The 19,089-nt window shown below is 37.4% G+C and overlaps 1 protein-coding gene across 1 annotated transcript; it reads right to left on the bottom strand.

The window, feature by feature from the left end:
- Nucleotides 1-3,537: 3,537 nt before the first annotated feature.
- LOC111987149 (protein PAT1 homolog) lies at nt 3,538-18,791 on the bottom strand. Its single transcript, XM_024018853.2, is given in 6 exon segments — nt 3,538-5,516; nt 5,518-6,493; nt 10,440-10,503; nt 13,099-13,155; nt 17,541-17,686; nt 18,256-18,791. Coding segments are annotated over 6 exon segments (2,463 nt in total). The 5' UTR covers nt 18,341-18,791; the 3' UTR covers nt 3,538-4,381.
- Between the last annotated feature and the right edge of the window lie 298 nt (nt 18,792-19,089).

Raw genomic sequence — 19,089 nt, 5'->3', positions numbered from 1 at the left:
TATGCATCCTAGATTCTTTCTTAAATAACAAAAGACACAATTTTTTCTCAAAATTTTTTTATATGACAAGTTACAATTTTTTTTTTTATTTAGAATATGACAACTTATAATTGATAGACAAGCAAAAGTGATTATAATGGTTAGTGAGTCTATATAACAATAATATAGACTTATTTTATCTAATCTCATGTAAATTTTTTTGTTATTTAATAAAAAATCTAGGATGCATACGAATCTACTCACTTAAATTGTTTCATCATATTTTCTATTAATCAAATTATGACTTGTAATTTATTTTTATTTCTCTTAATTCTTAATGACATAGCTACAGTGGCCCTTCCTAGCATTTGATGGATTTTATGTTTCCAGAAATTCTGGCATGTAGTGTGGCAGGATGTCATAGCTACACCATTGGATTGTCTTCATTCTAAGACGATGGCTTTTAATTTCACTCATATTGTTCTAATTTCAAAGGCAACTTTTTTAGAATGTTTGACACAATTTCGGCCAATTAGTTTTTGCAACATACTTTACAAGATTGTCGCTAGTGTTGCCAACAGATTCAAAAACATACCCTATCTTATATCGGATAGTCAAAGCACTTTTATTCTAAGACTCTTTATCACAAATAACGTATTGTTTATTAGGTGCAAGGCTTTGATTTAGTGGCGAGAAGGAGAGAAACAATTGTTTTTATCTAGTAGAGAACGAGGGTATATGCATAATAGTGCTCTAATTTTTAATTATTCGTTTTATTGCACTTCCTCTTCTTCTTGGCTAAATTGTGACAGTTAGTTTTCTTTTGTATGGAATTTTGATATCTAGCACAAATAATTGTTAGTTGCAAATTATTTTTCAACATTGTTGGCATTTAAGGTGATTTACAAATAAGAGAAATAGGTGGCTCTTGTCATGGAATATATTTTATAATTAATATATTCGACCATGTTAAATGGTAAGCAAAAAGGGTATATTAAACCTGTTAAACAGCTGAGACAGGTTGATCCGCTATCAAACTATATATTCCTTATTTTCTTATTTGTTCAGAGGGTCACACTGCATTGATCAATCAAGCTAATAATAGAGTCAACTCAACACATTTTGTGCCAGATGCAACAATTTTAAGTGAAGCCTTTTATGAAAAGTTGTTAATTTTTTCCAATATGTCATGGTATTACCTTTTTTTTTTTTTTTTTTATAACAATTTTAGCCTCAATTGAATTAGTTTCTTTGTACTAATACCACTAAAATCATGCAAAAATCAAGAAGTATTAACCATGTCATGTTAAATGTCTTCATGCAGAATATGGCCACATTTCTATATAAAAAAAAAAAAATTTCTTATGCGTAGATATTTTAAATATAAAATAGGGGAAAAGGCATTTTTCCTCCTTTATCTTTGAAATTGACCAATTTTCCCCTATATGTATGGAAAATGAGCAAATACCCTCAATTTGTTACTTTCTCAATTAAACCTAAAAAATTGTTTAAAGAAATTATTAGTTATACACCCACGAGGAAGAGAAAAAGTTGAAAATTGTATTATTATTTTTTTAGATTGTATTTGTTATCATTGTAATTTCATTGGATTTAACTGAAAAAGTAACAGATTTGAGGTATTTTCTATTTCCCAAACATAGAGGGGGAAATTGGTTGGTTTGAAAAATAAGAGGGAAAATTGTGAACCACCCTAAACATAGAGGGGAAAAATGTTTTTTCCCCTATAAAATAACAAGTTTTAAAAACTTGTAAATTCTAAACAATGACATTTCTATTAAATATCTCAATTCAATTCCAAATAGATTCTTTTCAAAACCTTGCTCAAATTCACGGTCCACAAAAATGGGTTGACTCAACACATTTTAGGGCTAGACACAAATATAAATTTTATTATTATTTAATATTTTACAAGCAATATATAAATTAAAAATGAACAAAAGTGTATGAAGGGGTCTTGAGCCATGCAGGCCTACATCCCAACTTGAGCTTCAGGACAAGACAGGCTAAACACTGCCACAGCTAAAAAAACAATAAAGAAAAAGTAGAAATGCTACCATGAAAACACTAATCCGTTCGTTGGTTGGCCATTAAAGATTTAATCTTGAAGTCTACTAAAGTTACTGAGTACTACTGACAAGCTAATACTTGCACGGGAATCCGGCTTCTATCCAGTGGCCAGTGCCACTAGACACATTGGATTGCGGACATGTGTCCAAGACTGGACACATGTTTGTATCCTAACAGGTCCAGTGGCCAGTCCACTGGATAGAAGCTAAACCCCTTGCACGCAAACGGCAAACACAACATCAAATCAAAATGAAATTTCAAATCAAAATTCTCATCTTTAACTCTTACTATAATCTTATAAACATGTCTTCCATATTCAAAGCTATTTAGTTTCAAGGGACCACTTTGCCGACCACAACTCTCTCCACACTTCAAAATTGAAGTCTTTTTGTTTCAAAGTTCAGTTCTAGAAAATTCTCACTTTCTCTAATCTATCACTTTCACTTTCTCTGATCTTTCTCAAATCCCCAACCCTATCCTCCTTGCTGCCGTCATCACCAAGTTGGACCCTATCGCCGCCACTAGTTTCATTGCCTTCTTCTCGATGTCGCCTAGTTAGCCCTATGCCGCTGTTGCTAATTCAAAGTTATTGTTGCACTCGCCATCCTCTACTTGAAATCGAAGTCTTGAAATTTTTATTTGTGCAATTTGATGGTAGATCAGTAGAAAAAGTTATTTAAAAAAAAAAAATTGCACTGATGGATATGTTGTTGGTGGGAAAAGGAGTGGTGGTGGTGCTACCGGTTTAGTCTTCTTCTTCTTCTTTTGGTTTTAGTCTCATAGATTTGGGGTTTTTGGTTTGGATTTTATACTCTCTATTCTGGTTTTTTTAGGAGACTCTACTAGGTTTTATTTTTGAAAAGATTGTTTTGGGTTTTGAAATCTATGTTGTTGTGCTTGGCACGAAATCACCCAACCGGCTCCAACCCCCTCAACAGATGACAAGTGCCGTTGAGTTCGACCCAAACATTCGGTTAGCTGCGGGTCCATTTTCCATTCACCCGATTCAATCAGGTCGGATGCAGGTTAGACCCAAATCCGATCCAACCCAACCAATGGACAGTCCTATTTAAAACTGTATTTTCACATAAAGAGAGATATTGTTTTACACTCAAAAACCTCAATGGGGTTCAGGGTTAGGTGTGATGAGACTAGAACTGTCTGACTTACTACTACAAAACTAAAAAGCATCTTTGGCTGACTGAAACTGTGAACTTCCATAACAGCAACTGCTGTAGCAATGCATTGACTAAGGCAATTGACAAAAACAGTGAGTGCCCATGTCATAGATGCATTATCCAAGATGGTACAACCCAGAACCACTAGACGGGTCTCTTTGAAGATGGTTTAAAGTAACAACACAATATATGCTTTATTCTGGTTATTACATACTAACAGATGGCTTCAATATCTTTGTCAAAACATAACTTTGCATACCAGTAATAAGCACAAACTAGAACAATAACACTGTGGAAGAGCAAATATAAAAGCAATTTATTGACTAAAGTGCAAAACTCAAATCACAACTTAAACGGCTGACCTAGTACGGTCAGACCAATAAGGTAGACGAACGTAAAACTAGTCTGTAAAAGATTTATACAACTTGAGAAAGTACTAAAAAAAAAAAAAACAGGAGAACAAACAGAATACAAAAACAGGTTTGAAGGAAGACCAAGAGAAAGTATGAATCATTACAGGTTTTGTTTTCCAATTCAGAAAGATCCCATAATCAACCAATCACCCATTATCACAGGCTGTCTTCAGCTCAGAAACCTATTCCAATCATCAGCTCCATACTCGAGCGCCATTTCCAACCAGGAATAGCATGCACCCTCTTACATATTGATGTGAACATAAAACAAATCCCACATCCTTGTTTATAATAGTAAAGGAAGATGGGACATCGACCTGTACCTAAACCTGTACATAGTAACTTCCTACAACTCTACTATCACCTGGACCACAACAGAGCATAAAAATAAGCTCTCCTGTCAATTTAAAAAAAAAAAAAAAAATAGAAAGCGTGAGTGAGAAAATATCAGCAGAGAGTTGACATAAAACACCAAGGGCCTGCTTACTAGTTTACTGAAAGCACCAGTATGGAATGATGCGGTAAAAACAATTAAACACTAGCCATAAGGGACTAAACTCTCACAAGCAGATGGTCTTCATGCTTCCACCTGATGCACTGCTGCCATGTGAAAAATGTGTTGCATGGAAACATGAGAGAAAAAGATCTCTGGATCCATGCATGACTATCCTTTTTTAAGATTAAGTCCCCCATTGGCTCTACTATATATCCAAGCAGCTTCCATCAACTCAACACTGACTCAGAATTCATGTGAGTACTTCCCCCACCATTACTGTTAAATCCAACTATAGGCATAGAGCGCTGTGCAAATTCCCACAGTAGCTTTTTCTGGTGCTCATCAGTGTGAGGAAGACTTGCACGCAACAGCTCAACTGGCATTTCCTTACTAATAGCTCTTGCTGCATCTGACCCAATAGCAGCCATAGGGGTTTGTGCTTGCATAAGCCAGGAATCATATTTATTTATGCAGTACTTAGTGAGAAGGGCAAAGAATTCATCAAATGAAGCTTGCCAAAGTGACCGATTAGTTATATTATAGTTGCTAGCAGCACGAGGATCAGTTAAGAGTTCAGTTGCCCTCTCAAGAACAGATTTTAGAATCAGGGAAGCCCCATCTCCAGCTAAGCTTCCAAGAGGACGGAGTGGGGGCTGCTCAGAGGAACAAACTACTGCTGCTAGACAGGCACTGATTGCACTAAGATCCATGCTACGTACACACAGTGAAACAACCTTTGCAAGATTATTTGCCGTTTCTGCTGCTGCTGGATCAGATGGAAGGCCACCAAATAAGAACCTTAAATGACGGAAAATTGCCATGCAGACTATTCGCAAGAGCTCACCACCTGGAAGGAGAAGCTGAAGATACCTTGCAAGGAGCTTCCGCCCCTTGGGAAGAGAAACCAATCGTAGGAACACAAAATCATCCTTATGAGCAAGCCCAACAGTATTGCCATCTTTGCTAAGTGGATCAACCAGTTGAAGCGATGCTGCCAGCCCTTCCAGCAGGACTTGCCGCCTCCGTCTCAACTGGGCACCACCATCTTGAAGTTGATTGAACTGTAAGAAACGGTCAATATCATCTACATCAAGAAGAAGACAAAGGCCATCCTCAATTGTGACTCTAGCTGCAAGCATCGGCTCTTGCTCCAGGGGCTTCTCCAAAGCTTTTTGCTCAGTGCCACCAGCAACAGATGAATTTGGGGGGTCAACTTCAAGAAGTGGGCGAGGCCTACGAATTGACGAAAATGGAACTCTCCCAAGAGCATCAACTTGGAGAAAAGCATGTGGCTCAGCATTAGCACGGGCTCGAGGAGGAAGATCCCTCAGTTGATTTGGGCAGAAATGATGTCTAAGCTTTGCCCAGCAGATTTCTAGCAAGACAAGCCTGGTGATAATAGTCATCTACATATGGATCATTACTGTGTGTTGCCGCAAGCTGCATTCTAAGGATACTCTCTATCTCATCAGATGTCATATACTTTGATCTAAACTGCGGCCACCCAATATCACTCTTATGGCTACTAGTATCAAAACCCTGTTGGGAAAACCGGAGATTCTGTCTCCCTTTCTGAGCCGATTTCGGTCTTTGATCTCTCAGATCAGACATTCCAAGCATTGCTTCAAACTTGCTCATTAAGGGTGGGCCTGGAGAAAGATGGGGATTAAATAGGTGGGATTGAAACCCTGATAAATGGCCAAATGATGGCTGAACAGGGTGGTGTACCCTATGCTGCTGTGGCTGTGGTTGTGCCATTACTTGTGGTGGCATTAACCCATTCTGATGAGGTAACCGTTGTTGCAACAAATTGTTCACGAGGCTGGAATGGTCTCCAGGATAAAAGTTGGACTGGTTAACCCATTGATTTGGTGGTCGGCTATTCATAGAGAGACCATGACTAAACTGAGACATATTTCCACCAAAATTTGAACCATGGTGTAAACCAGTCAACTGAAGCTGAGAATTAGAGAAGGGAGACAAATTTGACGAAGATAATGCCATCTCAGGTCCACCAGCAAGATATGGCATATTTGGGTGGCCTGAGGGGTGGTTTGGTGAAGCCTGAGGAGACATGCCACCAGGGGGAGGATACGACGTAAAAGAAGATTTTGGCACTAGAATTGGCTCGCTGGAGAAGTGTTGGTGGTGTTGGTGGTGCTGCTGTTGTTGCTGCTCGGGGTATGAAGATGTTCTGTACAAAGACTTTGATTCTGCAAGGCGTCCAGATGGCTGCGATGACCATCGTTTGCCATCCTGAGTGTTTTCGGGATCAAATACTTGTGGATCCAACCAGTAAGGAAAATCATCCCCTTGTGCCCATTCAGCAACGGATGAACCTGAAAAGAAAGGCCACGCACGGAAAAAAGAAAATTCAATTGACAAAGCCACTTGGAAGAAAAAAGTCATATTGTCACATAGAAGAAACTTTAATTTTTGCCAAAAGGAGAGGAAACAGGTCCCATTCTTCTGATTTAAAAGCTCGATTACCCACCAATTGGCTCAACCAATAATTTTGTAGCCCCTTGAAATGGTCAGCAAAGATGGATGGCATGAGTTAAGTCGTGTTAATAAATATATTTTTAAAATTGGTAAGTTACAATCAAACCCAATGGGTCTTGAACCCATGGCCCCACCCTCCATCCCATTATTATGGGAGGAGGAAATGCCAATTGAGCTATGCTCATTGGAAAAAGTTAAATAGATAACAAAGTGCGATGAGCTACATCTTAGTGTGGTGAATCGGTTTCAATAAGATATCAGCCAAAATGTTTAACTGCCAGCAATAAGCAGAATAATTGTTCATGGTTCATTTTCAAGCAGCAGTGAGATTGCACCAATAGTTTTGTTCCAGCATACAGCCTTTTCATCAATCCTAGATCCAACTGTTTGGTACAACAAAAACAATAATAACCAACCTTAGTCCAAAAATTTTTGGATTGGCTATGGATTCTCAACAAACCAATCCAGTAGCCACACATATTCACACTTTGTTACCTCTAGATCTAACTGTTGGTAAAAACACATTTGGTTTGAAATCAATTTTATAAGAAGTTGACTAAACCTGATGTTAGTTGGACATTTGAGTGGAAGCTTTGAATGTTAATATTACATAGTGGGACATGAGCCAACGTGCATTGTCATTATAGCATGCTGATAATGTACAAATACATTTTTTTATATTGCATGCAGCAGGCATAAGTAAACATTTCTCTCATACAATCATGATGGCTTTGCTCTAATTGAAAAAAAATACAAATAAATAACAAATTGTTAATAATAGCCATAAACTTAAAAGATAATAATAAAATAATAAATTCCAGCTAATTCAGAATGTAAAAGCGTCAATGTCACAAAATAACATAAGAAGTGGACACAATTACATACATACTTAACTCGCAAAGCCATTGTCCCTATTTGGGAATGGGAACAGATTGCACTTCATCTAGGGCACATGCTTTGGAAAGTTTGCTTATTGGTTTTGGCTTTAGACAATTTGGAAAGACCAGATAAATAAATAAAAAGACAATAAAGCAAGTGGAAGTGGATGCAGAAACATCAGTGTAAGTCTATCTCCCTGAGAGCTTTATGGGTTTTTTGCATCTCTATTTAGAGAGCACTTCATCATTGGCTTTTTTAGGAATTCACAGGCTAACTAGGAGCTTTTAAAAAAAATTTACTGTTTTGCATGAGGAGCTATTCATTGGCACTACTAATGTGTTCCCCGCTCTTTTTTTTTGGCAAATTACACACCCAGTGGTTCTTGAACCCATCTCACCCTCCATCTTGCTATTATAAAGGGAGGAAATACCATTTGAGCTAGGGCTCATTGGCATGTTTCCTGCTCTTTTCGGCTCTAGTCCAATTATTACCATCTAAATCATGTTTCTATATTTAAAATATAGTGCATATATATTGGTCCCAAAACTGAGAAAAGAAAAAAAACCAATTCTGAGCAGCATATTTCTCATATTCACATACATGCAAAATGGGTAAGCCGAAACCATACATTTTCAGTCAAAGTGCAACTGTCCAGCCAAATTATTTTGAAGGCCTTTATTTCAAATCATGCTATGTTTGTGCAGAACACGAACACTGGACTAGATAAAGAACAGGTTACAACAAAATTTCTTAACAAGGAAAGCCATTAACACAGCACTAGGTATCAGTCATTGAAGGCAGTTAGCACATGTGGATGGCAACAGCAAAAGTAGCAACAGAGCCAGCAGTGCTGACAGAAGCAGCAGTGACATGGTGGCAGCATAGTACTGGCAAGAAGTAAAGACATCTCAATCAAGACTAGACCCTTGCAGCCTCCAGCCTTCTGGTACAGCCCATACTTGGGTAGGCTTTGAATAGATATCTCAAGGTTGCCAAGGCTGGTAGAAACTTCAGCCTTTAGGTCAGACATTGGTATAACAAATAAAGCATTAAAACCTAGACCACCTTTTTTTACTTTTATCTGTATGCCCCCACTCTAATCACCACTTTGTTTCAACCCACTTTTTTTCTTGCTGCATGCATAGCCTTGCCCCTTAATTACCCCCCCCCCCCAAAAAAAAAAGGTCAAAAAAAAAAACACACACACACACACACATACACGCTAAGACGCCCTAAATCAACTGACATGGTTGAGATGCCAACTTGCCAATCCGACTCGGACTTCACTTGATCTACTATAATTTTAATTTTCTTTTGTACCTATATTTTAAATACATAAAACATTTTTCTCTCTTAGAGCCCTTACATATATTCAACAATTACCTTCAGTTTGTCATAAAAAAATGTATGTTTTTTATATCAATTGTATCACAGGTTTTTTTTAGACTACAATGATCACTTACCATGCTAACTACAGAATGATCCTACCAATGTAAGAATTATCTCCCAATAGTATTCCTGTTTCTATCCGCCAGGGTGCAGCATAGTGGTGGGAGGCTTGGGATGAGCTGTAGATCCAAACATCCTTGGTTCAATCCCCACTAGTTCCCCTATATTACATGATACACAGTTCTAGCAGGTGGGATCATGTATCCATGCTTTATTCCCCAAGAGTGGGTCCAAACTCCAAAGTGCCCTACGGTGGTGAGGTTCCACGTACTTCAAATATATAATATATATATATATATATTGATAGTCTTCCTGTTTTGATAAGTAAACTCCCAATAGTCTTCAATAACAAAATAGTTAGGACCTGTCAGATTTACTTGATATAATTTAATACTTTCCACTTGAGTCAGGGAAGTTTCATTTTCATTATTACTTCCCAATATGTATTGGAATTGTTTGGTGAAAATGCATTTTCCCATTTAAAGAAAATCCCAAGTTGACAACAATATGACCAAACTTTACAGGGGGATAGAGGACACCAACCAGTAAATGATCCTCAGGCTTATGCTCCACAGTATTTCACTAATATAATTATGAAGTAATATCAATATTTTATTTAAAATAATTTTAACTTGAGTTAGAGAAGCTCCACTTTCATGATTAGTAACCAGAATTTGGGGACAAATTGCACCCAATATGTGTTGGAACCATTTGATACCAACCAATAGTTCACAATGCTTCCACCAAAGTTCACCACACGCATGAAAATGGGAGCAAAATGCATTGACCACTATTTTTAACAAGCAAATATCCAAATACATTATCAATAAACTCCCACAATTTTTAGGGTTCAAATGATAGCCTAGGATAGTGGCATCCTTTGTGATTCCCCATGTCAAAGGTTCGAACCCCACCCCCCCCAAACTATTTACGTATCAAGAAAAAGGATAAACTCCCACAATTTTTTTTCTGATATGTAAAACTCACACAAATTAACTCTAACCCTAAGCAACTGAATCTATATTATTGTATAACTCAAGTATAATGTCGTGACTTCAACTTATAAGTCCTCCAAGTTCCAAGTGCATTTAATGATATTCAGCAAAACCAGAGGTTAAATGCTTTACCCAGAGTTCTGGGTTCCATCTAACGGCACAGACCAACAATAAATTATATCAAGGATCTCCCTAATTATGTTTGTACCTATCCAGCTACCAATAAAGGCTACTTTATTCATATGATGGTTATTGCAACGTTATAAGAACAAAAAGTTACATAGACTGAAAGAAGTCAGAAGAAGGTGAGAACAAATAAGAAGTTCCTATGACTTATGCCAAATTATATTAATCAAAAAGAGAGAAAAAGATGTGAGGATTCCTAAATAATCAAGTTTGACAAAAAATTCAAATTTTACCAGTAGTTAACAACATAAGATTCTGCAACTATTGAGCTCACCTTCTCTGGATCCCCTATCACCAATAACTCCTGTGCTTCTGGGTCCACTAACAGCCTTGTTCAACTGAAGCATGGAAGAAAATAGGGTCATACATACCAAGACTCATCATATAACAATGCAGGGTAAAAGATAAACCAAATTATAAGAAGGCAATATTATCATCATTTTGAACATAATACAAAATTACCCTCCACTAAGTTTACAGGTAAACCAAATGCTAGAAGAATAAAAATCGACTCTACTTTTTTCTTAAAACTAAGTTACATGTAAACCAAATGCTAAAAGAATATAAATCGACTCTACTTTTTTCTTAAAAGTAACCATTTCCGATGTATTCTTTGCAACATGTTACAGTCAAGATACAGTCTTAATATTACATACACCACTATGGTATTCATAACATTCTAACCCATATATTCATTACCACAATGGAACTGGAGGTAATGGGGGAAAGCAACTGGTATGCAAGTTTTTATTGGTAACTTATACATGCACATGGTCTTTAACTCTCAAACCCATAACCTTACCCTCCACATAGCTTACATAGGGAGGAAGTGCCATTTGAACTAGAGCTCATTGGGGCAAGCAGTATGCAGCAGATCCTAACCCCACCCCCCTTTTTTTTGTTAAAAATTACACAAGTGTCCTGAACTTAACAGCAAAAAACTTCACACCCTCTTCCAAGCTCTTACATGAGAAGGAGGTGCTATTTGAGCTAAAGCTCACTAGAAAGGTGGAAGTTGACAAAGAATGGGGATTTGACATCCGCTCGTTTTATCATAAGTTGCAAGATTCTTCTTCAGTTGTCTTTCCTTGGAAAGGTATTTGGAAAGTTAAGGTTCCCCAATGTGTTTCTTTCTTTGTTGACTGGTGCATTAGGTGTCGTTGTTGTGGCGAGACAATGGACCATTTGATGCTACATGTGTGAAAGGCTCATTGGTTGTGGAGCTTTGTCTTTAGAACTTTTGGGATTTCATGGTTCTATCAAGATCGGTTTCAGACTTTTTGGTTGGTGGAATTGGCTGGGGAAGCACACGTCTAACATTTGGGTCGGTCCGGGTCAGGTTTGTGCCCAACCCGCAACCGACCCAATCAAATCGGGTGGAGAAGTTTCAGACCTGCCACCGACTGCAAAAAGCCTTCAGTAGAGTCAGATCGGGCTCGGGTGGGCGGCGGTCGGCTTTGATTTCGATAGAAATACAAAGATCAAACACGTAAGTTTGATTCCTGAAGAACAAAATCAACAGATCTACAAACCCAAAGAACAGATCGACAAATCCAAAGAACAAAAACCCAAAGAACAGATCCAAAAATCCACAGATAACCTAAGAGATGACATAGAAAGATTGAATCTGAGAGATGGAGGCGAAGACAAGCTGGGACATTGCAGATGAAGAGCGAAGGTCGACGACAAAGAGCACTAATCAACATCAAAGAGGCAGAGATCGACGATGCAGAGGCAAAGATCAATGACGAGCAAGATCGGCAAAGGGTAAACATCGGCAAAGAGCAGAGATCGTGAGATTGAGAGGAGAGAGTAAGAACTGAGAGTGAGAGGATGATTTTGGAAAGTAAAGACTCAAACCTTTAAACCCATTTATATGGCGGTCAGGTCGGGTGGCTCGGGTATTGGAGGAAGAGACCCACACCCGATCCGCCAGAATCAGTTTTGAAAAGTAAGGACCCGCCACCAACCGCCGGAGTAGTCGGATTGGGCGGCGGACGGTTCGGGTCCAGTCGGTTTGGCCGGGTGGGTCGGATCTGCGGGTTTTCTGGACAGCCCTAGGGAGCATAATCGGGGGACTTTTGAGGACTTGGACAGATCTGATGACCAATTGCTTGCTTCATTTAGTGGTTATGTTTTTTATTGGTCTAGGGCTTGGAGACTCACATCTAGTGATTCTCTCTCTTTGTTCCTTAGTTCTCTTCTTCTTTGTAATAAATTTCCTTCTTCATTCTTTTTCTTTTCTCATTTTTGTAACCTTTGATTTGCTTTGAGCCCTTTTTGCATAAAGCAGCTCTTTGAATATACATCTTTCTTACTTATCCAAAAAAATAAATAAATAAAGGTGGTCCAGGGACCCAAGGATATGTGTGTGTGTAAAAGACACGTTGGAGGATTAAGAAAACCAATAAAGAAAAATGTCCCACTTATCTATAGCAATTATTTGACAGGATAATCTACAAGTGAAGTCTTTTTTATTTTTCCGAGGAAAAATCCAAAAAAAAAAAAGGTTCACAAGCATAACCATAACCATAACTACAGATCATGACATGTAATCAGTTTTAGATGGAGTCTGCCTTAGACTTAAAAAATATATCATCCAATTCCTAATCTGCTTGCTCTCACCTATAAGAGCTTCGCTAGAAATTAAATATCCCACCTACTAGTTGACTTATTAGCAAAAGAAGATAAGGGATTCTGTATCTCAAATTGCAAAAGGTGAGACAGACATCCTATATTCAGAGAAACCTGCAAAGGTTCCATGATACGAATCTCTGAGCAGAGGCAGTCTCTGACAGTTTCAAACTCAGCTTTTTCCAAATAGATACACAGTAATATAAGTCTTTAATACACTTCATATCATAAGTTTATAAATATAAAAAGTTACACTCTTCAGCACCAGCATGACCATTATCAATATCAAGTAATCTCACCTTTGAGAAAGTACTAGCAAGATCATCAATATCGGACAGAGATCGTAAATCCTCACCCTGCAAATCAGGACAGATAGTTCCCTTGAATTTCCGCACTTAAAATAATAGTTATTAAAAATTACTACTAGACCACTAATGCAAATGGTTCAAGGCCAAAAGAGCAAACCAAAAAAATCAATTTTTTGCAATACACGAGATTGTGCTTCTTTCAAGAACTGGTTAATCATATAAAGACACATGTATAACTAAATACCTCATCAGAGAAAGATGAATATTAAAACTTCTCTAAAATAATTTCTACCTCAATCCAGTGCATGTTCACCAAAAGGCATATTACAAGCTCAAATGTTGCTATTGTTATTCACATAAAACTAGCATATTTTTTGGTTGAGATGAAAGGAGAGGGAAAGAGGGAATAGGAAAAGGCATGGAAGTAAGGGTATTTCCCTAATTTAATCAGAATAAAAATAGAAGGAAACAAAATGTTGGACCCCCTCTCCTCCAATATCCACCAAAACCATTTCCCAAGCTCCATAACCATTTCCCTAGCAATGCTTGATTAAAACACGCAAGCCTCCTGACCCCTAACCACCAACCTCTATAGGTGAACAAACCTTATTCCATGCCACCAAAGCCCCCACAAGAAATTCCTCCGAATTCTTTCTAGTTTATCAGCCACAGAATTAAGTGATAAAAAGAGATTAGTAGTATGTTGGAAGACTTGACAAGGTACTCTTGAACAAAGTGAGTCTACCTCCCTTTGATAAGTGAAGTCTCTTCCACCCGGAGGGTTTCTGAATTTCCATTCCATCTTCTCTGAAATGGGATTCCAAATGGAAGTTGCCTTAAACGGAGCAATCTAAGATCTACCTACATCCAACAAAAGAATTTTGAGCCTTACAAATGAGTTTGTCTAATACCTACCTCCAACAAAAGAATTTTGAGCCTTACAAATGAGTTTGTCTAATACCACCCTCAATCTAGTAGCCAACACTTAGACAATAGCTTATACACACTTCCCACTAAGCTGATAGGCTGCCAAAAATCTTTGATGTTTAAAGGATTATGTTTCTGGGATTATGGCTAGGAAAGAGGCATTTAGAGACTTCTAAAAAATGCAGAGAATCAGACTCAGAAAAAAAAAAAAAAAAAAAAAGTCATAACATCCCCTTCCACCACCCTCCCAACTTTTTTGAAAGAAAGCCATAGTGAACCCTTCTAGACCAGGAGCTTTATTACCCTCCATCTCCCTCAACATCTGAATGACCTCATCTTTAGTAAACTCTCTCTCAGGCATATGCCTCTCTTCTTCCTCATTACACATAAAATCCAACCCGTCTACAGTAAGGCACCAAGTTTCCGTCTCCTCATATAATTCTTGATAAAATTGCTCCACCTGAATATGCACTCTCCACGTCCTCATAAAACAAATTATCCAACTCAATGCCTCTAAAATGATTAGTCCTTCTACGGGAGTTAGCTAATCTATGAAAGAAACAAGTATTGTTATCTCCCTCTTTCAACCACAATGCATGGGACTTTTGTCTCCAAGAAATCTCCTCCAAAGATGCCAACCGATCAATTTCAATTTTAAGCTGAGTTCTATGGGTTTTTTCCTCATGCGAGAGACCCTATGACTCTTCTCTAGAATTCAAACCCAATAACTCAGTCAATAAGCTCTTATTCCAAAAAGCCAAATGCCCAATTTCTTCTTTATTCCACTTCTTCAGATCTTCTTTAAGTGCCTTTAATTTTTTAGCAAGAAGCCTATGAAGTGATAACCGTTCCACCACTGTTAAAATCTCCCCACAAAAGCCTCTGCTGTAAACCACATATTTTCCAATTTGAACACTAAACACCCCCCCCCCCAAAAAACTAATGCCATGGTTTTTAAAAACCAAACCAGATCAGCTGGTTCAACGGGGAACCAGACCCATTTTTCAGTTCTTTGACTAGTCTGGATTTTAAAACCATGACTAAAACCACCAACTACCACCAGAAGAGGACAATAATCTGAAACAACACGAGGAAGAACCCTCTGAATGACATCCATAAAATGATCTTCCCAATTGACTACTACCAAATTCCTATCAGTTCTGGACATAGATGGTGCATCAGAATCCCTAAACTATAGAATGCCCCTTCCAAAGGTAAGTCAACCAAATTATTATTCTCAATGAAATTTAAGAATGCACACATGGTCGAGCTATAAGAGTCACAGCCAAGTCGCTCACCCAAATATCTTATTATGTCAAAATCCCCAATCAAACACCAAGGCATGACTCACCTAGAGCACACCCTTTCAAGCTCCTCCCACAATGCGCCCGTGTGACTATCCTCATTAGGATCATACACTCCTGCGCAAGCCCATTTAAAACCATCCACTACACCCTTCAATAACACTAACTGAAAATCGGCCTACAACAACATCAACCTTCTCAAAATCCCTTCTGTCCCAAACAAACAAAACACCCCCTCCTGTGTGATCAGCATCTAAAACAGCCCACACAACAAAAAGGCTACACCATAAGCTCCTAAGTCCTAACAATAGCAAGATTCAAAGAATCCAGTTTAGTTTCTTGGAAGCAAACAATATCACACTTCCACATTTGTGTAAATTCCTTACAACAACCCTTTTACAGGGATTATTCAACCCCTTAACATTCCACGATAATAATCTCAAACTCATGCATAATCACTGACTGAACCCAACACACTGGTAGAGCCTCTTCCCCTACTACCTCAAGTGTAATGCCCATCATAATTAACTACAGAGATCAGCCCTTTTAGCTCCCTAATCCCCTTTTTCCCTGAATTAACAGGTCGCCAAGGAATACCAGATTTTTCTAAATCAACCCATTCTTGCTCAAGCAGTCAAAAAAGAGCTAACTATTTTGCCTCATGCTTCACAATTGGAAAACCCACAAATTTACAAAAACCTTTCATTTTCCAGCACACCCATTCTGAAGGCTCTAACTCAGCCTCCACAAGTTTCACCCTCTTCAACATCCTCTACCAATACAACCTCCATATTTTCCTTAGGATCCCACTGGTAAAAGGTGCACAATCCAAAGTCCCATACTCCTCCTCACAAGAGCGCTCAACGTTATCACAGTCACTATGTTCCACTAGAAGAAACAGTAACTCAGAATCCTGTTGAATAGGCCCAAAGCGACGGTCACAATAGCAGTGGCCAAAAAAAAAAAAAAAAAATTCTTCAGGCTATACTTATCTGATCATTCATTGTAGACATGTTCAAGTCAAAATCCCCACTGGTTCTTATTTCCCATTCATTCATAGCATACATTTACCAATATTCCAAATAATGAAATTTGAAGCTAATACAGAAGAAATCATACAGTGATTCCCAAAATATTGAATGAAGTATAGCAAATTAATTTGGGAAAAATGCATATCATAGATTAATAAGCAAATTCTAATGCCAAGAGGCAAGCCTTCTATTGCACTAATCACCTCAATGAACACAGATCTTTGAAGATCGACATGCATCTAGGCAAAACAGCCTCACATGAGCAGAGAGATGCACTTAGGCTTAATCCGGTGCAGCACAAAGGCTTCATGGCTGCATCAGTGCCTCACTCAGCATGGGCTCTTAAAAAACCTAGCCAGCTATAAATAACTATGGTCTTATTCAAATAATATTTGTATGAGCAAAACTTCTAAATTCTTTCACCCCACCAACAAAAAGAAGAGAGAACAAATCATGCTAAGAAGTAATATTACTTATAAAAAAAGCTAAGAATATAGTATTAAAAACACTTTGTTATAGAAAGTAGAGGACAAAACCTCCTGTAAACAGGATGCATCCACAAAGTTCACTAAAGAATTACAACATTGAGGAACACTATTTTAGATGTCAAACTCCCACACAATAAAATATCATAGATGGCCTTTGCAATTAAGAATTACGATTTTTTTTTATAGATAATAACTACCATTGACATGGAGAAAATACTACATTCACAAGGTGAACACATGAATTACATAAAAGAGAGAATATATAACCTACAAGTAAATTTGCATCACTATTTTCCGAAGTGTGGGATTACTAGAAAAGTGATCTCAAAAACAGGAATTTCAACTCAACAAATGAAACTTCCAACTCCAATAAAGGTGAGTGTTCCTTTTCTTCCATGTTGCCACATTAAGCCTATGGAAGCCAAATTCCATTCAAAAGAATTTCCAGGTTTACCAAATCAATTCCTTTGTAAAAGAAGTGACCCCACAACACCCTTAAGTATCACCCAGCTGAAGGGGGAAAAAACGGATGTAAACTCCAAACCAAATAAATATCAAAACAAACTTACATTCAAAATGAACAGTTTCCAAGGTAACATTCAATCATCCAATACCATAAATAGAGGGTAACAAGAGAGAAAAAGTTCAAGGGGAGAGAGGTAAAGAAAAAAAAATTATTTCACCTCTTCTCGATCATACAGAAATTCCTCCTCCTCTATCCCAGCCACAGGCAACATATCCTCTTCCTCTTCCAACCCCCCCAACTCAACTTCCTCAACAACATCTTTGCCAAAAAATGCATACTGTGATGCATCAAATAATGTACCTCCTGCATCACAGACAAATTCAAGTAAAAGACCAGTCAATTCTCCAAACTCTTGTTCAAAAAAATAACCTCCAATTATAAGAAAGAAATTTATAAATGCAATTACCTATTCACATTGATAGAACAATACACAACCCACATATGCATATACAGTAGGGAAATCAGAAATTCTTTTAACCAGTTTTTCAATACAAACATGTTCCAATTTTCCCAAAACATAACAAAAATGTTTTGCTAACAAACAAAGAAAAACACAAAACTGTTAAAACCGAAAATCCACTGTCACATTCACTTAACAACAAAAACAAAATTCAAGTTGACCATGAATTAACAGTTTATACAAAGAAACAAATGGTGTAACACAAAACATAGCCAGAAACTCAAAAACCCACCAAACTGAACCTTAAACTGACATTTGACTTGAGCCATATTTTAAGATCCTCATTTAAAACATACCCAAATAATTAAACAACCAAACAGACAATTAATCTAAGCCAAACCAGATCTAATAAAAACCCAATATAGCAAAAAAAAGAGGCAGAACTTGAAACTGAAAAACATGAAAGCAAAACCTGAAGGATTGTTGTCTCCATGTTGATTAAGATCTTGAGGGTTGGGGGGCTCTTCAATACCACCCCCAATACCAAACCCATCCATACCCACAAAATTTTCTTTCTTTCTTTCTTTCTTTCTTTCTTTCCTTCTTTCTTTCTTTTTTTTTTTTCTTTTCAACTATAAATCAAAACCCAGAAACTGAAAAACCCTGAGAACAACTAAATTCTACAAATGAAAGGAATTAAAGTAAGAATTTTTCTAGGAATCTGAAAAAGGTATAAATGGAAACGATTTACAGTGAAAAAAAAAATATGGGTTTTTTTTGCTTAATGTTAACGAGGCAGAAGAGAAGATCTGTGAAGTGAAATTGAGTACTACGGTTATTTGAAAGAGAGAGAGAGAGAGAGAGAGGAACCCTAGAGAGATAACGATAGTGATATTATTGATAGGAGAATAAAGAATAGAAGTTGGACGGTGGAGAGAGATTGAGAGAGAGAAAGAGGAGATGAAATATTGTTGCCAAAAAATAAAAAAGGGTGCAGTTGTTGTTGTTTCTTGTTGTGAGTAGCAATAGGGTTTACAAACTTTTTTTTTTTTCTCTCTTTAGGATTGTTGACAGAGAAATGCTACTTCGCAATATTTTTTACGACAAATTTTAAATGGCAAGTTATAATTAATAGGTAAAAAAGTAATTTTAGTTATGTGTTCAAATTAGAATCGGTAACAATTTATTACCTAAAATTTGTTGAAAATTTTGTTGTGCACTTAGCAAGGATCTAGATAAATCCCATGCAATACCCTACGAACCTCCCATGTTTTGCATATGATTCGAGACTTTTTGAATGACCAAG

Source organism: Quercus suber, unplaced genomic scaffold, assembly GCF_002906115.3.
Source record: "Quercus suber isolate HL8 unplaced genomic scaffold, Cork oak 2.0 scaffold_26, whole genome shotgun sequence".
NCBI classification, from domain to species: domain Eukaryota; kingdom Viridiplantae; phylum Streptophyta; class Magnoliopsida; order Fagales; family Fagaceae; genus Quercus; species Quercus suber.
Note: the sequence above shows the minus strand (reverse complement) of the source record. Positions and strands in the feature narration are given on the sequence as shown.